The 25,353-nt window shown below is 35.1% G+C and overlaps 1 protein-coding gene across 1 annotated transcript in view; it reads left to right on the plus strand.

Moving 5' to 3' along the window:
• Window positions 1-25,353, plus strand: part of SNX2 (sorting nexin 2) — a 57,110-nt gene that overhangs the window by 10,232 nt on the left and 21,525 nt on the right. Inside the window, exons 2-6 of the mRNA XM_025432187.3 lie at window positions 12,850-12,967; window positions 17,714-17,877; window positions 19,411-19,477; window positions 19,719-19,762; window positions 21,114-21,255. Coding sequence (XP_025287972.1) covers window positions 12,850-12,967; window positions 17,714-17,877; window positions 19,411-19,477; window positions 19,719-19,762; window positions 21,114-21,255 — 535 coding nt within the window. The remainder of the gene's footprint in view (window positions 1-12,849; window positions 12,968-17,713; window positions 17,878-19,410; window positions 19,478-19,718; window positions 19,763-21,113; window positions 21,256-25,353) is intronic.

Genomic DNA, 25,353 nt, shown 5'->3' on the forward strand with positions numbered 1-25,353 from the left:
GTTTTATTCTTAGTTTTCTGAAATTTTATATTCACAACTGAAGGCTGGTGTTAGCAAATTCCTTTTCTGCATTTAATAAGATGATTATGTAACCTTCTAAGGTTAATTATAATGTGGATTATAATGATTGATTTTTATCTTTTTGTTTTTATTTTATCTTTAAAAGATTTTATTTATTCATGAGTGACACACAAAGAGAGGCAGAGGGAGAAGCAGGCTCCCTCCTGGGGACTCCAGGATCACGACCTGAGCCAAAGGTAGATGCTCAACCACCAAGCCACCCAGGCATCCCTATAATGATTGATTTTAAAACACTGAATAAACCTTGCTTTCCTAGAATAAGCCCATAGAATCATAAATGTACTTAACCTTTTTATATGTTGCTGTATTCAGCTTGATAGTATTTTGTTTAGGCAATTATTGTCATGATAGATATTTGTGTAGTATTTTCTTTTACTTGTAATGTCTTTAATTTTGGTATAAGAAATACTGGTCTCATTAAAGGAATTGGAGAGTGTTTATTCCTCTTCTATATTCTTGAAAGTTGTATAAAATTAGTCTTATGTCTTAATAGGACTCACTAGTGAAATCATCTGAGCATGTAGTTTTGTTTTTGAAAGACTTTTAACTTCAAATTCATAATACATACAGGGTTATTTCTTGTAGAACTTCTGTAGTATGGGTCTTTCAAGGAATTTGTCCATTCAGTCTAAATTGTGAAATTTATGGGCATAAGGTTTTTCATAATACTCTATTATTCTGGGATGCCTGGGTGGCTCAGCGGTTAAGCATCTGCCTTTGGTTTGTGATTCTCGTCCGGGGGTGGAGTCTTACATCAGGCTCCCTATGAGGAGGAGCCTGCTTCTCCCTCTGCCTAGCCTCTCTCTGTGTGTCTCTCGTGAATAAATAAATAAAATCTTTAAAAGAAAATACTCTATTATCCTGTGACCATGTCTGTGGCATCTGTGGGTGATGCCCCTGCCTTTTCATTCCTGATATTGATAGTTTATCTCTTCTGTTTGTTTACTTATTTATTCATTTATTTTAGTCTTACTACAGGACATCTTGTGATCTTCTCAGAGAATCAGCTTTTGCTTTCTTAATTTTTTGCCTTGTTACTTATCTATTCTATTACTGAGAGAAGAGTGGTGAAGTCTCCAAATGTAATGTAGATTTTTAATTTTTTATTTATATTTTTTGTTAGGTTTTTCCTTCAGAGTGATGCTCTGTTCTTAGAAACATAGACTTATAACATTGTTATGGTTTCTTGGTAAATTGATGATCCTTTTATCATATGATTTGTCTCTTTATTGCTCTTTATGGTCTCTTTATTTTTAACGTTTTTACTGTTAACTATCTGTATCTTTAAAGTAAGACTTTTATGGGGGGAGGGCAAGATGGCAGAGGAGTAGGGTCCTCAAATCACTGGGCCCCACCAACTTACCTAGATAACTTTCAAATCATCCTGAAAATCTATGAACTGGAACACTACAGAGAGAAGGGTTTTGGCTTCTAACAAGGTCCTAGATATATTTTCCACTTCTGGATTCCCTTCAACATACTCAACTTAATTTTGGGAGATACACAAGATACGGGTTTTTGTGTGTGGCTTTTTTTTTCTTTTCTCTGCCTCATTTTGTTCTACAATGGCGGAAGTTGAATACCTTCTAAAACATGACCAGTATGCATCCAGAACCAAGTGGTATACCATGCTGGTTCATTCTGTGAGATTCCTCATTTGCATTCTGCCCCCTTATTTTATCTCATTTATGTTTTGGTGGTCAATTTTGGGGCCCTCTACAAGTATTTCTGCTTTACAGAAATTTGGGACTGAGCATCTTCTAACATACAGAACTTAATATACTCAGAAACAAGAGGATCACCCTCTAGAATCCCTCAGGTAGACTACATTCTCCCTCCACCATCTCCTAGTCCCCCTTCTTTTTTTCTTTTCTTTCTTTTTCTTTTATTGTTTTCTTTTTTTTCCCCTATTCTTTACAATTATTGGCCTTTTATTTTTTGCTACTTTGTTTTAAAATTTGTTTTTCATTTTAGTGGTCCTTTTGTTTTATTTCGTTCTGATCTTTGGTTTCAATTTCTGGTCTCTGACCTCAGCAGAATCATCTAGGGTAAAATTTACTTAGGTCGTGGTTGATATTCTTGACTCAGCCCACTCATACAGCCACTCTTCACTGAGAAAAAGGACTAGAAAGAAGAACTCACCACAAAAGAAAGCATCAGAAGCAATACTCTCTGCCACAGAGTATAGAATTTGGATTACAATTTGGTGTCAGAAAGCCAATTAAGCGCAATTATAAAGCTACTGGTGGCTTTGGAAAAAAAAAAGCATAAAGGAATCAAGAGACTTCATGACTGAAGAATTTAGATCTAATGAGGCTGAAATTAAAAACCAATTAAAAGATGCAATCCAAACTGGAGGTTCTAATGACGAGGGTTAATGAGGTAGGAGAAAGAGTGAGTGACATAGAAGACAAGTTGATGGCAAGCTGAGGAAAAAAGAGAAAAACAATGAAAAGACCATGAGGAAAGGTTAAGGGAAATAAATGACAGCCTCAGAAGGAAAAATGTATGTACAATTGGGGTTACAGAGGGCGCCAAGAGGGACAGAGGACCAGAAAGCCTATTTGAACAAATCATAGCTGAGACCTTCCCTAATTTGGAGAGGGAAACAGGCATTCAAATCCAGGAGATAGGTTCCCCCCCCCAAAAAAAAAAAAAATCAAAAACCATTCAACACCTCGACATTTAATAGTGAAACTTGCAAATTCCAAAGATAAAGAGAAAATCCTTCAAGCAAGAGACAAGAGATCCCTAACTTATATGGGGAGAAATATTAGATTAACATCAGACCTCTCCACAGAGACCTGGCAGGCCAGAAAGGGCTGGTAGGATATATTCAGGATACTAAATGAGAAGAACATGCAGCCAAGAATACTCTATCCGGTAAGGCTCTTATTCAGCATAGAAGGAGAGATAAAGAGCTTCCAAGAAACTGAAAGAATATGTGACCACCAAACCAGCTCTGCAAGAAATATTAAGAGGGACCTTGTAAAAGAAGGAGGAAGCCCAAAAAATAAGCCACAAAAATGGACTGAATAGGTATTATGATGACACTAAATTCATATCTTTCAATAGTAACTCTGAACGTGAATAGGCTTAATGATTCCATCAAAAGATGCAGGGTATCCCCGACTGGATAAAAAAGCAAGACTCCTCTATTTGCTGTCTAGTAGAGACTTATTTTAGACCTAAGAACACCTACAGCCTGAAAATGAAAGGTTGGAGAACTATTTGCCATTCAAATGGTCTCAGAAGAAAGCTGAGGTAGCAATCCTCATATCAGATAAATTAAAATTTATCCCAAAGACTGTAGTAAGAGATGAAGGAGGGACACTATATCATACTTAAAGGATCTATCCAACAAGAGGACCTAACAATCATGAATATTTATGCCCCTAATGTGGGAGCTGCCAAGTATATCAATCAATTAATAACCAAAGTAAAGACATACTAGAAAATAATACGCTAATAGTAGGAGACTTCAATGTGGCACTTTCTGCAAATGACAGATATTCTAAGCAGAACATCTCCAAAGAAACAGCTTTTTCTTTTTTAAAAGATTTATCTATTTATTCATGAGAGACACAGAGAGAGGCAGAGACATAGGCAGAGGGAGAAGCAGGCCTACTGCAAGGAGTCTGATGTGGGACTCAGTCCTGGAATTACACCCTGAGTCAAAGGCAGACACTCAACTGCTGAGCCACCTAGGCGTCCCAAAACAAGAGCTCTAAATGGTACACCGGACCAGATGGATTTCACATATATTTACAGAACTTTACATCCAAAAGCAACTGAATACACATTCTTCTCAAGTGCACATGGAACTCTCTCCAAAGTAGACCACATACTGTGTCACAAATCAGGTCTTGATCGATAACAAAAGACTGAGATTGTCCACTGCATATTTTCAGACCATAATGCTTTGAAACTTGAACTCAATCACAAGAAGAAATTTGGAAGAAACTCAAACACGTGGATGTTAAAGAGCATCCTGCTAAAAGATGAAAGGCTCAACTAGGAAATTAGAGAAGAATTAAAAAGATTTATGGAAACTAATGAAAATGAAGACACAACCAATCAAAATCTTTGAGATACAGCAAAAGCAGTCCTAAGAGGGAAATACATTGCAATACAAGCATCCCTCAAAAAATTAGAAAAAACTCAAATACACAAGCTAACCTCACACCCAAAGGAACTGGAGAAAGAACAGCAAATAAAACCTACACCAAGCATAAGAAGAGAGTTAATAAAGTTTTGAGCAGAACTCAATGAAATAGAGACCAGAACTGTAGAATAGATCAACAAAATCAGGAGTTGGTTTTTTGAAAGAGTTCATAAGATAAACCATCAGCCAGCCTTATTAAAAAGAGAAAAGACTCAAATTAATAAAATCACAAATGAAAAAGGAGCGATCACAACCAATACCAAGGAAATACAAATGATTTTTAAAACATTATGAGCACCTGTATGCCAGTAAATTAGGCAATCTGGAAGAAATGGACACATTTCTGGAAAACCACAAACTAACAAAAGTGGAACAGGAAGAAATAGAAAACATGAACAGGCCAATAACTAAGGAGGAAATTGAAGCAGTCATTCAAAACCTCCCCAGACACAAAAGACCAGGGCCAGAGGGCTTCCCAGGGGAATTTTATCAAACATTTAAAGAAGAAACAATACCTATTCTGCTAAATGTGTTCTGAAAGATAGAAAGGCATGGAATACTTCCAAACTCGTTTTATGAGGCCAGCATCACCTTAATTCCAAAACCAAAGATCCCACCAAAAAGGAGAATTATAGACCAGTATCCCTAATGAACACAGATGTAAACATTCTCAACAAGATACCAGCCAATAGGATCCAACAGTACGTTAAGATTATTCACCATGACCAAGTGGGATTTATCCCCGGGATGCCAGGCTAGTTCAGCCCTCGTAAAGCAATCAATGTGATAGATCATATCAACAAGAGAAAAAACAAGAACCATATGATCCTCTCAATAGATACAGAGAAAGCATTTGACAAAATACAGTATCCATTCCTGATCAAAACTCTTCAGAGTGTAGGGATAGAGGCAACATTCCTCAGCATCTTAAAAGCCATCTACGAAAAGACCACAGCAAATATTCTCAATGGGGAAACACTGGGAGCCTTTCCCGAAGATCAGGAACACGACAGGGATGTCAACTTTCACCACTACTATTTAACATAGTACTAGAAGTCTTAGCCTCAGCAGTCAGGCAACAAAAAGAAATAAAAGGCATTCAAATTGGCAAAGAAGTCAAACTCTCCCTCTTTGCAGGTGACATGATACTGTACATAGAAAATCTAAAAGACTCCACCCCAAGATTGCTAGAACTCATACAGCAGTTCCTCTGTGTGGCAGTATACAAAATCAATGCCCAGAATTCAGTGGCATTTCTATACACTAACAATGAAACTGAAAAAAAAAAAAAAAGAAATTAAGGAGTCAATCCCATTTACAATTGCACCCAAAAGCATAAGATACCTAGGAATAAACCTAAGCAAAGAGGTAAAGGAGCTATACCCTAAAAACTATAGAACACTTCTGAAAGAAATTGAGGAAGACACAAAGAGATGGAAAAATATTCCATGCTCATGGATTGGAAGAATTAATATTGTGAAAATGTCAGTGGTACCCAGGGCAATTTACACATTTAATGCAATCTCTATCAAAATACGATGGGCTTTCTTCAGAGAGTTGGAACAAATCATCTTAAGATTTGGGTGGAATCAGAAAGAAACCCGAATAGCCAGGGGAATATTGAAAAAGAAAACCAGAGCCCGAGGGCATCACAATGCCGGATTTCAAGTTGTACTACAAAGCTGTGATCATCAAGACAGTGTGATACTGGCACGAAAAACAGACACATAGATCAATGGAACAGAATAGAGAACCCAGAAATGGGCCCCCAACTCTGTGGTCAACTAATATGCTAAAAAGCAGGAAAGACTATCCAGCGGAAAAAGGACAGTCTCTTCAATAAATGGTGCTGGGAAAATTGGACAGCCACGTGCAGAAGAATGAAACTAGACCCTTCTCTTACACCATACACAAAGATAAGCTCAAAATGGATGAAAGATCTAAATGTGAGACAAGAATCCATCAAAATCCTAGAGGAGAACACAGCCAAAACCCTTTTTGACCTTGGCCATAGCAACTTCTTGCAAGATACATCTATGAAGGCAAGAGAAACAAAAGCAAAAATGAACTACTGGGACTTCATCAAGATGAAAAGCTTCTGCACAGCAAAAGAAACAGTCAACAAAACTAAAAGACAACCTACAGAATGGGAGAAGATATTTGCAAATCTTGAAGATATACCTATCAGATAAAGGGCTAGTATCGAAGATCTATGAAGAACTTATTAAACTAAAGAGCAAAGAAACAATCGAATAATGAAATGAGCAAAAGACATGAACAGAAATTTCACCAAAGAAGACATACACATGGCCAAGAAGCACATGAGAAAATGCTCTGCATCACTTGCTATCAGGGAAATAGAAATCAAAACCACAATGAGATACCACCTCACACCAGTGAGAATGATGAAAAATTAACCAGACAGGAAACAGCAAATGTTGGAGAGGATGTGGAGAAAGGGGAACCCTCTTGCACTGTTGGTGGGAATGTGAACTGGTACAGCCACTCTGGAAAACAGTGTGGAGATTCCTCAAAGAGTTAAAAATAGAGCTGCCCTAGAACCCAGCAATTGGACTGCTGGGGATTTACCCCAAAGATACAGATGCAGTGAAACAGCAGGACACCGGCACCCCAATGTTTATAGCAACAATGTCCATTTGGAGTTTGCTTGTTCTTGATTCTGTAAATTTATGTCTTTCAACGAATTTGGAATGTTTTTATCTATCATTTGTTGAAATATTTTTGCATGCTTCTTTCTAGAATTCCAGTGACATGAATGTTAGAATTTTTAATACTATCTCACAGGTTCCTGAGTTTCTGCTTTTTGTTTTGTTTTGTTTTGTTTTTTTCCTTCTCTGTTATTCAGATTGGATATTTTCTTTTCACGGTTCACTGGCTTTTTCTGTCAGAAACTGAAAAGAGTCTGAAATTTTATCTTCTAATCTAGAAAATGTTTTATGGTTGCTGGTTTATGGTTGATTAAACATTTTTATTCAAAGCATAGCAAGCCACATGAATATCACATTTGTGCCAGTTTTCTCTATCTCTCTTGATGGGGTGATGTGATGGGGTGAGAAGGGGAGGTTGATATTGCATCTGTCTTCGGTTTGTGTCACAGCTGAAAAACCCATATCCTTAAAATAGGCAATAAGTGTGCCTCTTCTTTGTTCTAGAGAAGACATTTTATTATAATGGACAGAAAACAAATCTGTTCTTTGGGAAACCCACAGTGACCTCTGTTTTCCAAGTCTGTTTCCCAGGAGCTTGGTCTTCTGTCAGAGTTGTACCTGTTGCATTGTCACCCACTTCCACTCAGCTTGGGTCACTTAGAGAAGAGTGGTAAAAGGAAGGAGAGAAAATTAATACAAAGGAGGATGTCTGTCTCCTCCTATTCAGATTTCTAGGTCCTGTTTCCCTGACTCAGCTGGCCAGAAAAGTAAATTTTCTCTTGGATTTTAGAAGTCAGTGCTCTCATTCTTGCTGGTTTCTTGCACCTAATAAGCTACTGGGTTTGGCTTCAGGGCAGGGTCGGGAAAGAAAATGGGATAGGGAGAGGAGGAAAAGGGGAAAAAAAAATTCCACCTACATTCTCTTGGTAGCAGCAGTCCTGGTGTGACAATCAGAAGATAAAAGTTTTTCTTGGTCTCATTGCTATTCACACTATAGTATATAGTTCTACAATTAGAGCCATTCTCAGGGAGCTGAAAGAGAAAAGAAGGACCAAAAAAAAAAAAAAAAATCATAAAATTCACCCTTGCGTTTTTGTCTCCTTTTCCAGTTTACCTGTCATCATTTAATTTTAGGATTTTGTTTTGTGTATTCTATCCAGAGCTTTTAGTGTTAATCACTGGGAGAGAAAGGGGCTCTAGTAGGCTTCTTTAATCTTGTTTGGGATTTTAAATACTAAGGCATTCACAACAACCTTGGAACTTTTTATAAGGATAATTTCCAGCACACTACTAGGTGATGATGTAGGGGGGCAAATACACATTTATTAAAAATGCTGATGTGTCTACAGTTGCATATATTGGAGAACTAGTTCTGATCACCCAGAACTTGTGCTCTAGGCAATTAAGTCATCCTTGTTCCCTTCCATCACTTCCTCATTGCACACCTCTTGCACTTACTAGGAAACCGAAAGAGGCATGGGGAGGCAGGAGCAAAGACAAGTTCCTACAGCTTTTAGTAAGTGACTGACTGCTCTAGTTTAGTGAACAAGTTGTATATAAGACTTTAGTGCTTATATCTTATTCAATATAAGTATATCTTAGTTTTAATGAATATTATCAGAAAGTTGAATCGTGTGTAGGTACCCACTTTTTCCATATAATGACATAAGCCTTTTACTGTGCTACTCTGCTTTATTATTTTTTTTAATAGACTTATTTTTCAGAACAGTATTAAGCTTACAGCAAAGTTGAGTGAAGGTACAGAGATTTCCCATATGTTGCCCCTATATATGCGTTATCCCTCATTGTCAACTTCGTCCACAGAAGTGGTGTGGTACATTTGTTATGATTGATGAATCTACATTAACACATTGTAATCATCAAATTTTATAGTTTATAGCTTTGCATGCTGTGGGTTTGGACAGGTGTGTAAGGACGTGTTGTATATCCACCCTAATATCACACAGAGTCGTTTCACTGTCCAGAAATCATGTGTTTCCACCTCTTCATCCCTCCTTCCCTTCCAGTGTACTGATCTTTTTACCATCTTTATAGTTTTGCACTTTCCAGATTATCATACAGTTGGAATCATGCGATAAGTAATCTTTTTAAAAATTTTATTTACTTATCATGAGAGACACACAGAGGCAGAGACATAGGCAGAGGGAGAAGCAGGCTCCTTGCAGGGAGCCTGATGCAGGATTTGATCCCCGGACCCCAGGTTCACGACCTGAGCTGAAGGCAGATGAAGGTATCCCAGTAATCTTTTTTTTTTTTTTTTTCCAGTAATCTTTTTATACTGGATTCTTTCACTTACTAATATGCATTTGAGTTTTCCCTGTATGTTTTCGTCACTAGATAGCTCATTTCCTTTTAGTGCTGAATAACATTCTATTGACTGGAAGCACCAGTTTACTTATTAACCTACTAAGGGACATCTTGGTTGTTTCCACGTTTTGGTAGTTATGAATATAGCTGCTGTAAACATCGTGTACTGGTTTTTGTGTGTACATAAGTTTTCAGCTCTTCTGGATAAGTACTAAAGAGAGTGATTGCTGAACTATATGGTAAATATGTTTAGTGTTTTTTTCCTTAAGATTTTATTTATTTATTCATGAGAGAGACACAGAGAGAGAGGAAAAGACACAGGTAGAGGGAGAAGCAGGCTCCCTGTAGGGAGCCCGATGTGGGATTCGACCCCAGGACCCCAGGATCACGACCTGTGCCAGAGGCAGATACTTAACCACTGAATCACCCAGGTGCCCCAAGAATATGTTTAGTCTTAAAAGAAACTCCCAAAATGTTTTCCAAATTAACTGTACCATTTTGCATTCTCACCAGAAGTGAATGAGAGTTCCTTTTGCCAGCATTTGGTGTTGTCAGAGTTAAAGATTTTTGATCATTCTAATAGGTATACACCTATTAGATACACCTTCATGAGGTATAGTGTTATCTCATTGTTATTTTAATTTGCATTTCTCTATATATGGTGTGGGGCATCTTTTCATTTTTCTCCCAAACTGTGGCTTTTTTTTTATTCTCTTGACAGTATTTTTCACAGAAAGTTTTAATTTTAATGAAGTTATCAATTCTTTTTTTTTTTTTTTTTAAGATTTTATTTATTTATTCATGAGAGACACAGAGAGAGAGAGGCACAGACACAGGCAGAAGCAGGCTCCATGCAGGGAGCCCGACGTGGGACCTGATCCTGGGTCTCTGGGATCACACCCTGGGCCAAAGGCAGCGCTAAACTGCTTGAGCCACCCGGGCTGCCCAAGTTTATCAATTCTTTAATGGAGCGTGCATTTGTTATTGTATCTGAAAACTCACTGCCAAATCCAAGGTCATCAAGATTTTCTCCTGTTTCTAGGAATTTTACACTTTTGTGCTTTACATTTAGGTATGTAATCCATTTTGAGTTGATTTTCGTGAAGGGTGTAAGGTCTCTGCAGATTCATACTTTTGCATGTGAATGTCTAGTTAAGCCAACACTATTTGCTGAAGAGACTGTTTTTTTCCCTATTCTCTTCTTTGTTCATTCTTCAAAGATCAGTTGATTATATTTATGTATTTTGGGGCTTTTCTCTTCCATTTTTCTATTCTTCCACCAATACCACATTATGTATTGATTATTATAAGCTTGAAGTCAAGTAGCTTTAGTCCTCCAATTTTGTTCTTTTCATTCAGTGTTCTTTTGGTTATTCTGTTTTTTTTTGCCTCTCTCTATAAAGTTTAGGATTATTTTATTGATATCCACAAAATAACTGTCTCCAATTTTGATTGAGATTAAATCGAATCTCTATATCAAGTTGGGAAGAACTGGCATCTTGAAAGTATTTAGCCTTCCTACTCATGAACATGAACATCTCTCCATTTATTGGATCTTTTATTTCATTCATCAGAGTTTTGGAGTTTTCCCCATACACATCTTATTACATGTTTTATGAGAGTATACCTAAGTATTTCATTTTGGGGGGAATGTTACTGTTTTTAACTTCAAATTCTATTTTTCAGTGATGCTATGTAAGAAAGTGACTTAAGTTCTGCATGTTAATCTTATATGCTGCAGCTTTGCTGTAAATGCATATTAGTTCTGGGAGGCTTTTTTGTTTGGATTTTCTACTTAGACACTGATGTCATCTGTTAACAAAGGCAGTTTTATTTTTTCCTTCCCAATTTTTATGCCTTTTATTTCCTTTCCTTGTCTTATTGCATTAGCTAGAACTTCCAGTACAATGTTGAAAAGTAGTGGTAAGAGTTAACATCTTTGTTTTGTTCCTATTCTTAGTGAGAAAGCTTCTAGTTTCCCACCATTAAGATTGATTTAGGAGGTGCCCGGCTGCCTCATTGGGTAGAGCATGTAACTCTTGATCTTAGGGTTGTGAGCTCAAGCCCCACATTGGGTGTGGAGCTTACTTTAAAAAAAATGTTGATGTAGGGTTTTTGTAGCTATTTTTTCTCAAATTGAGAAAGTTCCCCTGTATTTTTAGTTTGTTGAGACTACTGTGCTACATTTTTTATGTAGATATGCTTTAGGTTATTTCAAATTCTTCAGTATTATAGATAATGTGATTGATAAACTTGGGGCCAGTTTTTAGGCATATTCATAATTATACTCTCTTCCTCAGCCCCTCCACCCTATGCATGCATGCTCTCTCTCTGTAAATGAATTAAACCTTTTCAAAGAGGATGTTCAAAGGCCATTTAACATGAAAAATTGCTGAGCATCATTGTTCATCAGGGAAATGCAAATTCAAACACGATAAGATATACTTTATACCACCATAATAGCTAAAATGAGAAAGATAAAATATATCAAAATGTTGACAAGGTTGTGGAGCAATTGATGTTTTCACAAAATATGCAGCCACTTTAGATTTCTAAAGCAGAATATTCACCTACCCTGTCATTTAGCTGTTCTACTCATATATACCAAACACAAATTTGTTCACATGTTTACTAAAAGACACATATATTAGGAAGTTTATACAACATTATTGATAGTGGCACAAAACTGATAACTACGCATATGTCCATCAGTAATAGAATGAATTGATTGAGGTATATTTAAAATGGAATGTTTTGCAGCAACAAGAATGTGTAATTTATTACTATAACAACAGTATGGATGTGTCTTAAAACATAACATTAAGAACAAAAACAAAAGAATATTCTGTATGATTCCGTTTTATGAAGACAAAAACAGGGAAAACTAATCCATGCTGATATGTTCTCTTTCTAGATCTGGGTGCTGGTTACACAGGTGTGTTTGGTTTGCGAAAATACCTAGCTGTATGCTTTTGACATACACACGTTCATTTTTATGTCTTTTTTTTAAAAAAAAGAGTATTGGTTTTAACTATTATACGAAAACCTGTAATAAAGCTAAAAGCTTCACAGTGTAGCTTCTATTATGTTGGTCGTTATACTTTAAAATTAAGAAGTGCAAAAACAGTCCCTAAGTTCAGTTGAAATACAATGTTTGGGAAGAAGGCATATTTTTAGTTTTAAACCATACAATTTTAGAATAATAGTATTTTAATTCAAATAGTATTAAACTTTTACAGTAAAGGAATACTTGAACTTATACACACAACATGTTTTCAAATCTGAATTTCTTTTAGTATTGTATAGTAAACAGTGTTACTGTATATGGCTGTAAAACACTAAATCTTTGTTAATTTATACTCAACAAGACAAGTTAGTGTATCTAAAGGGATGACTGGAAAAGATTTTTTTTAAATCTTAAGTGACTTTTGTTAAGAAGGAAAGTGAGTAAAAATGTGGTTTTGGTTTATTCTTCCCTTAAAGTAGCTATAAATAACTGTCCTTGTTCTTTATTCCCTTTCTATCAAGAGAATGTTCTATTTCTATGATGTGTAGAGTCGTAATTAAACATGATAATCCTTTATCTAATATTGGTATTTTTAACAGTCAAGTCCATCATCTCCGGAACCAGCTAGTCTTCCTGCAGAAGATGTTAGTACAAACTCCAATGGTCCCAAACCTGCAGAGGTGGTGCTAGATGATGACAGAGAAGATCTTTTTGCAGGTATATATAAATATCTTTATTTTTTTAGTAATAGTCCACTGTAGTATATATCCTGTTACAAGATATTCTCTAAAGCAAAACTGAAATTTTGTGTAAGGTATTAGTTAGTGGTAGTTCTTCTTGTTAACAACTTGATAGGAAATTTCCAATTAGATCACTTTGTGAAAAATATAGTTTGTTGAGAGAAGCAAACCATGATCCTTTCTGGTTTTAAGCATTTGAAAATAAATCACATATTATAATTTGATGTTTTGATCAGTACTTACACTCAAAAAACTAATGGTTGTGGCATTCATACTTTGGAAAATATCAGCGTTTAAAATCTTTGTTACTTACAGGTTGTCACAGCAAAATTAACTCGGGATTTTAAAATCATTTAAAATCTTTCTGTTTTAATAAAATACTTCAGTATTTACCACCTGTGTATTTTGATTCACTTCTGGGTGAGTAAATTGATGGTTGAGAAATTTGTTTTACAGGGCAGGATTTGGTATAGTCCTACCTTTAAAATAATGAATTTTTTTTCAAAACAGTTACATCTGTTTTAACATTAAATTTAGGTAAAAGTTAATGTTTGGATATTGAAAGGCAAATCATTTTTTAGAATTAATGACACAGAAAATTAAAGTAGTAAACCTTTGTTAATTCACCTCAACTGGTTTTCATTGAGTTAAAATTTAATATTGTGTCCTCAGGTTTCATAGTAGTTGCATATTTGAACCATTCTGTATTTTTTGTATAAATATTTTTTGTTTTGAAGATACGCTTCTCTATCACATAGGTCCTTACAAGTTCCTGTTTGATCAGTTTTATGAAGTGTTTATTACAGATGAATTCATGTATTTTATCATGTCAGAATTTAAAATACCATACTAATAAATACCAATAATGTTTCTTATTTATTTATTTATTTGCTACCTAACAGCTTAGAATTAACCAAAGTTGTAACAATCCGTTTTGTTTCCTTTTATGGACTTTTTCCCAGTCAGCTCTTAAAAGTTTTTTTATGGCATTTATGTGTTAAACTAGAAAATGATAGAAGTCCTTTCTCTCCTGAGTAATGGATACCAATCTAAAATTGTGTGTATGTATAGAGTTATACATAGAAGTTTCAGATTATTCTTTTTATAAAAGAGCTTTTCACCTTGTGAAGTCTCAGAATTCATACAGAAGGAGTATGCAGAAACTAACAACAGAACTATGAAGGTTTTTTGTTTTGTTTTGTTTTGTTTTTTGTATTTTTTTTTATCAGTATGCACACTAATTGATTTGCCAAGTGAGGACTATACAATATTTGCTTACTTGGCTTGATGAGAAAAATCTTACTCATATTTACCTAGCATCTGTACTAAATATTGTCATTCAATTATTGTCACCGCTGTTATTTGTTAGAAAAAGAGAGAGAGGGTGGCACATTGGTGATTTAGTCGGTTAAATGTCTAACTCTTGGTTTCAACTCAGGTCTTGATCTCAGGGTCATGAGATCAAGCCCCGTATTGGGTTCCCCACTCACGGGGAATCTGCTTAAAGATTTTCTCCCTCTGCCCTTCCTCCCACTCATACTTGGTGCTCTCTCTCTCAAAGTCTTTAAAAAACATAAAAGAGAGAGAGACGGGGACTAAATATAGTCATCTGTTTCTGTTTCAAACATAGAAACTCCAGCGGTGTGTGTGGGGGAGGGGGAGGGTTGATCTTATCCTGAGATGATGACCTGAGCTGAAATCAGGAGTCGGATACTTAACTGACTGAGCGACCCAGGCACCCTTTATGGTTCATCTTTTATCTTAAACTCAGCTGCATTTCAAAATGATATCATTAGGGCAGCCCAGATGGCTCAGCAGTTTAGCCCTGCCTTCAGCCCAGGGCGTGATCCTGGAGACCTGGGATCGAGTCCCATGTCGGGCTCCCTTCGTGCAGCCTGCTTCTCCCTCTGCCTGTGTTTCTGCCTCTCTCTCTCTGTCTCTGTGTGTCTCATGAATAAATAAAATTTTAAAAAATGATATCATTAGATATTCTAAGACCTAATTTGATCATTTTTATGTGAATGCATTAATAGTACACTTGCATCTTATTTTAATGCTTTTAAACTGGTATATCAAATTCCTCCTTTTATGGAGGAATATGATTGGAAACCATAATAAAGAGCAGCATATGTTTCCAGGATGATGAAGACTGTTGTCAAGCAATAGGAACATGTACTTCTATATTAGAGAAAAGAGTATCAGTAATTCTCTAGGGATCTAGCCATTTTGATTTTAAAACCATGAAGAGATTAGTACTGATACATTTTGGGTAGCATTTCAGGTACTGTTTTGTCAAACATGGTACCGGAAAGAGTTGGAGTGTGACATGTTCCTGTTACTAGTTTACTTGGAGTGCATTCACCAAATATGGTTGACTACAGAGCCCCTCCATTTGTTAGATCCTTCTCACTAAGCTTTGCTGAACATCAAGCTATCATAGAGGAATAAGTGAGGGTAAGCAAATTGCTAAAGTTGGAAATTGTCTTGGACATTTGAATCTTATTTCTGCAGGGTCCTTAGCTTATTTCACTTAAATATTTCAGCAAATAATACAAATTGTAAGTTTCAAAAAAAAAAAAAACCAAATTGTGAGTTTCATGAATATTCCTTTGTTTAAAAAATTCTCTAGCATCTAGAGTATGAGTGAAATATTTCTTCCCTGGCATTGACATAATTGATTTATACTTGTCCGTATATTATTTCTTCCCAGGAAAAGTTCATCTTTGTACTTAAAACGTCTGAGGCATCTCCTGGACCTTTAGGTCTGGTTTAAATTAAGACTTGTGAATTTGTAGTATTAGCTAAAAGTCATGAGAAGACTTTAAGGCAGACTGTATATTAGTATGCTAAATCTAAATCTCTACCCATTTATTTTCATTTTCCTCCTTCAGATTAGCCACTTAGTTCATATTTAGCTTTTCTTATATAGAGGTTTCATATTATTTATGAAACAACTTGTCTTTGCAAAGAACACAAAATCTGCTAGTTATTGAGTACATTGTGATAGAAAACCTAAAGTTACCATATCTGTCCTGATATATCAATAAAGTTAATATGCCTTTAGCCTTTTGTCTCTCTGGTTGTGTTGCCAATAGCAGTACCTCTTCTCAAGAATTTTAGATTTTATTTGCTGCTTGTTGTTTTGCCTGTTTGTAGATAATCTCACACTTTCTAGCTTTGATTCACTGCTTTCTTATTTTCTTATGTTGTTCATTGGTTTCATTTCTTTAAAAAACAAATAAATACTAGCAGTCTTAATAGCCAGAAAGCTTTTAATTTTTTATATTGAGGTCATTTGTTGTCTCTCTATTTTACATCTGTCGTCTATTTTCCTTCTCTGGTTACCACAGTTGGAAAAATTTCTGGTTTAATATAAAAATGTAAAGAGTTATGTCAAGTAAGGATCTCATTGATATGAGAAAACCAGTAAGAATAGACTGATGAAATGTTAACCTGTTTACCCTGTTTACATTTAAATGTAAATGTTAACATTATTTACCTTATTTCAGGTAAATATGTTGTTACTGCTATACTTTTTGAGGTATTAAAATGGATCACTGACTGCCATTACTACCTTCCCAAACCTCTGGGAATCTAAGAATCTCAGGTTAGAAACCACTGGTCTGATTCTGTTTCCCTTATAGCCCTGCCTTTCTTTTACTGTTAACAGTTCTATAATCCCACAGAACCGTGGTTTTCATTATGGCCATTGACTGTAATTTTCATTTTTCTGATTTTGCTTTTTGTTTGTTCTATTGTTTTGTTTTCCTAGAATTCTTCCTCCATTTTTTCTCTACCCATCCATATCCTCTCAAATCAATTTCATAAAGTATTGCAGATATCCCCAGCCTAAAGTACTGTCTCCCATCTCAAATGGTAGTTTGTTTTGTAGTTCATATAGCAGTTAAATGTCTTATAACATTCTTTTTATTGTTCTCTTGGCTATTATTTGTCTTTTATTATTATTTAACATTCCACATCCTTGTGTCTTGTTTTCCCAATTAGATTATAAACTCCCTGAGGGCAGGTATGATATTTTACATTTCTTTGTGTTTCTCCATTGCATTTAGCACAATGTTAAATAGCTTGTAGACAATCAGTTTATTGATTTGATCTGGTTTTAAATATGTTTAATTTTAGATTTTTCAAGTGGATGAGCATTTTAAATTAAAACCTAAACAGCTGTTTGCTTCGCGTCATGTTTATGTATTCAACTAATACTCAGTAATCTTTAGCAGTTAATTGCTTTAGATTACTAACTTTGTGGATTTTGCATAACAGATTTTTAATCCCAACTGGGATAGTTCTGGGCAGCCTGTTGTCATAAAATTTGTTTGTATGTATAAAATAATCATAATGTTAGCCTGAATAAAAGATATTGAAAGGTAAGTTACCCCAAGCATAAGATCTATTACAAACCCAGCACAAATGAATGTGGAATTATCCACATCATTGATTTTCTACTAGCTTTATCCCTACCACTAGTATAGATAATTAAGCTGACTTACTGTAATTCTTCCTAAAATCAACAAGCTGTTGATTTTAAAGTATTGATAAACAACTAAGGAAGGATTCATTAAACTATAACAACGATTTTTAAGTAACATTATTTTGATTTTTTGGTGGGTATTATAAAAGTATTTTTTATAATTCATTAACTGCTATAGAGGCTATTGAAGTTTGTTATCAGTATCCTTAACTAACTTGTTTAATCTGTATCTAGAAGCCACAGAAGAAGTTTCTCTGGATAGTCCAGAAAGGGAACCTATCCTGTCTTCAGAACCTTCTCCTGCAGTCACACCTGTGACCCCTACTACACTCATTGCTCCCAGAATTGAATCAAAGAGTATGTCTGCTCCTGTGATCTTCGATAGATCCAGGGAGGAGGTATGGGAAAATGTTTGTACCCTTAAGTTAATATGTAAATAGTAAGCTTTTTGTTCCCCCACAGAATCACTCTCCTGTTAGTCATCTCTAATCAAAGCCTTTGGATACTTTGAGGGAAAGGTATTGGACTAAAGAAGTCAGCTGATTTGGCTTCTAATTTTATCTTTATCACATTTTAACCCAGTGACGTGGGCATGTTACTTTCCTTTTAAGTCAAAGATTTTATCATTTATGATCTCATGATGTTTATTTATGACTCTCAGCGTTTCTGTGTTAGTGAGAAAAATGTATGAAAGTTCTTTGAAAACTTTAATTAAGTGATATTTTGAGTAATTTTATTTGATGAATCATGCAGTAAATATTAGTGGTTATGTTGGCAGGGTACAGGATGGGTTGTAAATGGAGAGGAAGCACGAGAGGGCCTTCCTGTGAATAATGATTGTGTTTGTGAAAGTTACTGAGCTGTATACTTAGGATTTACTTAGTTTATGTTATAGTTCAAATAAGGTTTAGTTTCTTAAAAATCTGTACAAGAGGGCAGCTTTGGAGAAAAAAAGATTATGGTTAGAAAAACTTTTAGATAATCTTGAGCTATTAATATTACTCTAAAATAGTTTACAGATTTAACAATTTCTGTGTTCTTTTCTTGAGAGTAACAGGACTTTCTTGCAGAGCTGCTCCTAGGATTGCTTATTTATAAAGGCATTAAAAAGTGCTTCTCTGCAGTCTTACAAGCTAATCATTTTTCCTACTTAGTGTGCTTTATAGTGCTCTCATGGGTTTCAAGAAGAGCATGTGTTTCCTAGCTTATCAGAGAAATCATGATATTCTCAGTATGGTTATTTTTACAGATATGAAGGATTCTATTGGCAAAAGTAATGGCTACCTCCTGTTGAAAAGAGTAGAGATACAACTTTGAAAAGTGCTCATATTAAAAAATAATTGAGGTATCAGTATTTAATTATCTGAATCTGAAGACTCAGTTTAGAGAACAACAATTCCACAGTATTCCTACAGAAAACCAAATCTGAGGAGTTGTGAGAACACAAGATTTTCTGTAACTTCACCAAATGATCCTTTTCCTGGTGTGTGTGTGTGTGTGTGTGTGTGTGTGTGTGTGTGTGTTTAAATATTGTCAAGGAGGGCAGCCCAGGTGACTCAGCGGTTTAGCGCCGCCTTTGGCCCAGGGCGTAATCCTGGAGACCTGGGATCGAGTCCCACGTCAGGCTCCCTGCATGGAGCCTGCCTCTCCCTCTTCCTGTGTCTCTGCCTCTCTCTCTCTCTTTCTCTCTCTCTCTCTCTCTTTCTCTCTTTCTCTCTTTCTCTCTCTCTCTCTGTCTCTCATGAATAAATACATAACATAAATAAATAAAGTCAAGGAAATATGAAAGCTTTTATTTTTCAGAAACCATGCTGAGTGGCTTTTTAAATTATTATGACAACTCTAATAAAAGATGGTAAAAATTGAAGTTATTAGTGTTATAACAGTGATGTAATTTGGAGTCTTAAGATGAAAAGAATTGTCTTTTCTAGATTGAAGAAGAAGCAAATGGAGATGTTTTTGATATAGAAATTGGTGTATCAGATCCAGAGAAAGTTGGTGAGTCAGTATTTACAGTATTTTAAATTTGCTTCTTTGTGATAAGTACCTTGGTTATTAATATGCTGTTTTTCTTTATTAAGTGCAGTGTTGAATGTTAAAATGGTACCTTTATTTTTAAGATATGTACACATTATGAATTGTTCATCACGATCAAGTTGGTCAGCATATTACTTCACAGCTACCTTTTGTGTGTGTGGCTAAGCTTATTTTTAATAGTACTGTTTGACTTTTCTTATAGGTGATGGCATGAATGCTTACATGGCATATAGAGTAACAACAAAGGTGAGCCTTTGCTCCTTTAAAAACATAGTGAGCCCTCACCATGTGTAGTATGAGTTTATAACCGCAAATAAAGTATAAGGATTTCCTGTCTTTACAAAGGTTACTATTCATTGAAGATTTCAAATAAGCAGTTACATTGAGTTAAGAGCATTTTCTAAATGTAATGTTCTCCAAAGTATAAGTAAAATATTCTGTGAAAGTATGCAGGAAGGGACTTAATATAGACAAAGGTAGGAGAAAGTGACGGGGGGTTGGAGACACAGAGAAAGGAGAAGATTGCTCGTTCCAAGCAAAGGGGTTTGCTTTTTTAATGGCCAGGAGTCAAGAAAGCATTGTGCTTTCCAGGATCTGCAGAAAGTGGTGCCTACTTAAAATTGTTTGGCGGTAGCCTCCCTATGTTATGAACAGCCACATTAAAGAATTTGGGCTTTATCCTGAGTATAATGGTATAATGGAGAGCATTTGAAGAGATCAAGCAAGAGTATAACACAATTAGATTTTTGTTTTAGAAAGATCTGACTACTAAGTTGGGAGTGCAAAGTAGAGGTCAGGATTTCCAGTTAATTCCATCAGAATTCCTAAAGGGTTGTAGGCTTAGATCTTAAAGTGGGAGAGGATCTGTAGCAATCCTGTCTGCGAGAAATAATATTTTTTACTCAGGAATTGATTCTGAAGCCAAAATAATGGCTTCTTGAATTGTGTAGGAGGTAGAATCAGTAGAGCTTGAATGTAAGGAGTGAAGGAGAGATGCCTAAGTTACTGACTAGAGTATTTCCACGGTTATCAGAGTGAGCTCGGAGAAAAAGCAACACAGTTTGGATTGGCATGAGATTTGTTATTTCATTGAACATATTTTTATTAAACACTTAACATGGGGTCCAGCTCTGTTCCAAGCAAGAAGGTTTATTAGGAAACAATACAGACAAATGCCCTTCCCACATGGAGATTATGTTTCAGCAAGAGATTGGGTGAATTTGAGGTGGCAGCAAGATTTAAGTAGAAGTATCCCTTGGGCATTTTGATATATTAGACTGAAGCTCAGAGGACATCTGGGCCAGAGGTAAAGATTTAAGAGTCATTAACATAAATGCAATTAGAGTTGATGAGACGCGTCAAGGAAACGTTTTGTCCTTTTAAGTTTCTATAAAAACAAAACAAAAATGTGTAATGTAGATTTTTTTTTATCAGAAATGTGTCTACCACATTAGTTAGCTCCTGTGCGTTCTTTTGCAAAATAAACCAATGTGTATATGTGTGTATATATGTGTATATGTTCATGGTAATATGTGATACTAACTTCTGAAAGATTGCTTAGTATTCAGAATTTGAAATGCCTCTTCTTTACTTGTAGACTTCTCTTTCCATGTTCAGTAAGAGTGAATTTTCAGTGAAAAGAAGATTCAGTGACTTTCTTGGTTTGCATAGCAAGTTAGCAAGCAAGTATTTACATGTTGGTTATATTGTGCCACCAGCTCCAGAAAAGAGTATAGTAGGTAAGTATGAATAATTTTTTTAAAAACTTGTTCCTGTTTCTAGCTCAGTTTTAACTATACAGATTAGGATACCATGATCATTATCATGATAACTCATAATGTCTAGCAATACTGAATTTAATAAATATTCCCTTTATGATAATCACCCATCAACTAAGGAATGTATAAGCTAATAGTTTTATTTTCTAACATCTTAGAACTTTGATTTATATAGGATCAATTTAAGATTTGATTTATATAATATAATGTTAAATACTGGATCAGGATTTGCCAAGTTGAGAGCAGTTGAAAGGGTCATGTTACTGAGAAACACTCAAAAGATATTTTATGTTAGTAGCATACTAACATGTTTCTAAGGGATGGAGGTATTTGGCTTTCAGCTATTCATTGTCCCAAAAAAGATTCCATCCAGTCTAGATTTTATAAGACCTATCATGTTAATATATTTCATACCTAAATTTAATGTTTAAAAACATTTCTGCCTATGAGATGCCTGAGCATGCAACTCTCGATCTCGGGGTTGTAAATTGGAGCCCCACATTGGATGTAGAGCTTGATTGCTTAAAAATAAAATCTCTAAAATAAAAATTCTACCTGTACAAGTACTAAAGTTAAGAATATGCAGAAGGGAGCATCTGGTTGGCTCAATTGATAGAGCATGTGACTCTTGATCTCAGGATCATGAATTCAAGCCCCACACTGTGTGTAGAGCTTACTTTAGAAAGGGATGAGGGAAGTGCCTGGGTGGTTCATTTGGTTAGGGATCTAACTCGATTTCAACTCAGATCATGATCTCACGATCATGAGATAGAGCCTGTAGTCAGGCTCCCTGCTCAGCGTGATGTCTGCATGAGATTCTCTCTCCCCCTCTCCTGTCCCACCTCCAGCTTGTGCATGTGTATAGGCTCTCTCTCCCTAAAATAAAGAAAATAAATCTTTTAAAATGTTTAAAGAGAATACACAAAAAATTACAAAAGAGGGTAACTTTCATTGTCCCATTAAAAGACATCTGTCCTCTCTTAAATTTTTCTAGTTTTTTTCCCCATTTGTTGAGTTATTTACCATAATTTATTTTTCTTTATATGTAAGATTATTCAGAAAATATAAAAATGAATTCTGCTACTCTTTAAATTTTTTCTTTTTTTTTTTAATTTTTTCTTTTACTGTTTTTAGACATTTTTTTTGAAAAGCACCTAATAGTATCTTTAATAATTTTGAAACCTGATATATTTAAATGCATTTGTTATATACTCTGTTTTTTTTAATTATAAAAAATTTTTTTGGGGTGCCTGGCTGCTTTAGTTGGTGACTTGTGATTTGATCTTGGGGTTGTGAGCTCAAGCCCCACACTGAGCATAGAGTTTCCTTAAAAAAAAAAAAATTAATGAAATTAAATGTAAAAAAAAACTTTAAAAAATTGAAATGCCAATAAACTCAGTATTTGTAAGACAAAATGTTTAGTGATAATGGTGGCTTCCTTTTTGTTTTTGTTTTTATAGTTTTCCAAATCCCTAACTTCTAGCTTAGTACAAAATAGCGATGTTCTCATGTGTGTTTCTGCATCCTGTCTCTTGTGATATAGCATACCACATAACCTTTGTTAAACTCCACTGAGCTCTCATGAAAGAGTAAGAGTAAAAAAGACAGTAGTTTAATATTATTCTGAAAGTAGCCTTTGGTACACACTTCCCCACACTTGTACAAAAAGGGTATCGGAAATCTTTCTGGTATTCTGACCATACTTTGAAAACTGCTAACCTAGTTAATAATCTTATTTCTCTTACCTCTAGACGTTTGCTTTTGGCATCATACTATCTGTGTAGGGAACTCACGCATCACAAATTATTACTATCTTTTTTTTCTTTTTTGTGCAGCTCTTTTTATGTATCAGAGGAAAAAAACTATTTTTCTCATTTTGGTGACTAACATGCTAATCTAGTTCTTAAATAGTGAGTGTCCCCCCTCAAAATTGAAAAAAGTAAATTTTAATGCCCAAGTTTATTATATTTCAGGCTAATATTTTGCCTTAATTATCTGCAACCTTCCACAGATTATTACAGTATAATAAATAGCATGTGTAAATTTTTTTATTTTTATTTTTTTAGCATGTGTAAATTTAAAGTAGAAATGAGAAACTAAATCCCAAGAGCACCGTTTTCTGATACTGATCCTCACAGCCTTCAAAAAAAACCCTTCAAAAAAAAAAAAAACCCTTCAAAGGGTTTTTAGGGGACAGTCACACGGTTTTGTTTGCATTATCTATATACATGACCAAGATAGATAGCCCTTTACATTGTAAGACTATCCATTAAATTATAGAGATAATTAACATTTATTTAGAGTGTACTGTACTAAATAATTTATGTGCATTCTCTCATTTAATCCTCACAGTAGCTTTATGACGTTAGCTTATTGTTTTCCTTATTTAATAGGTAAGGAAGCTAAGGTTCATCAAGGTTACAGAACGTAGCCCACTCCATACAGCTCGTAAGAGTCAGAGCTGGGCTTTGCAGGCCATCTTACTCTAGAGCTTACACTTTTAATCACTATTCTGGTCTGCTAATTTTGGTATGATTTTAAAAATATGGTTATGGTTTGTTTTTATTTTGTATTCAAAATAGAAAACTTTCCAATTTTAAAAATAATCTAATGCTACATTATTGTAGACTTATCTAATGTACATTTAAGGTGGATTGAGTTGTTTTAAGATTATTTATATACTACTTTATTCTAGAAAGGACTTGAGGCAACTACATGTAATGCAGGTTTTTTTAAAGATCAAAATAAAAAAATTATTGGGAAAAATAAACATAGTGAAATAGTAAGGTGAAACCAAGTGAAACAGTTTCTTCAGAATATATGCATAAAGTCTGAACAGTTACTAAGTGGGTAACAAATTGGTCTGTGAACCTCCTGAAAGCCAACCAAATAGAGAAGCTGTCATTTTTTCATACTGTCCATCAGTTTTTTTTGAAGAAAAATGAATAGGCTAAGAAATTGTTGAAATATGGGAGGCCTTATTAATTACATAGGCAGTAGTTTTCAAGTGATAAATGCTCAAGGTGGGGTAGCAGAAAAGGAATAGTAACTTGTCTTCTTTGCTGAAAAGTTGGAACTGCCCTGAAGGAAGAGAAGTCTTTTCATTAGTCCACAATTGTTACCCGTTTATAAGATTAGTTAACTTAAAAACAACATTTCAGGGCAGCCCTGGTGGCTCAGCGGTTTAGCGCCGCCTTCAGCCCAGGGCCTGATCCTGGAGACCCCAGATCGAGTCCCTGGCTCCCCACATGGAGCCTGCTTCTCCCTCTGCCTGTCTCTATCTCTCTCTCTCTCTCATTAATAAATAAAAAACATTTCACTAAGCTTTTAGGAAAGAGTAACAATAACAACTAAGTTGCGAAGTTTTAAGAGCTAAGGGATTAGAGTGTTTTTTATTTGCTGCTTGGGCCTGTATTGGTTAGCATGAGCAGAAGATCCTTAAAAAGAAAAATGCAAAGAACTGCGTAGTGGTAAGATATTTTCAGGGAAACAATATGTGAACTAATTAACATTCATTCCACTTCTAGTAGTCCATTCAGGGTAGATAATTTTAGGTGTTTGAGTTTTCTTTTTCAAATTTGTGTTTCAGAAATATTATGTTAAACAAAACATTCATAGGTGCAATGTTTATTTACCAGATGTACCAGCCTGAATAAGAATTACATGGTTTTACATAGTCCTGTTTCTAATGGCTTTGTCGAGATATAATCCACATGTCATGTAATTTATCCATTTAAAGTGAATATAATTCAGGACATCTGGTTGGCTCTGTTTTAGAGCATTAACTCTTAATCTCAGGATGGTGAATTCAAGCCCCATATTGAGTTTAGAGCTTATTTAAATATAAAGTGTATCAATTTCAATGTAATATTTAAGCCTTTTAGTATATTCAGAATTGTGTTCACACCACCACAATCACTTTTAGAATATTTTTTATTTATTACCCCTTAGCTATCATCCTCTAATTTCCCTTAACTCCCAGCCCTATGCAGTCACTAATTTACTTTCTTATCTGTAGATGTGCCTATTCTGGACATTTTATATAAAGGGAATCAGATA

The sequence above is a fragment of the Canis lupus genome, chromosome 11 (genome assembly GCF_003254725.2).
Source record: "Canis lupus dingo isolate Sandy chromosome 11, ASM325472v2, whole genome shotgun sequence".
Taxonomy (NCBI): domain Eukaryota; kingdom Metazoa; phylum Chordata; class Mammalia; order Carnivora; family Canidae; genus Canis; species Canis lupus.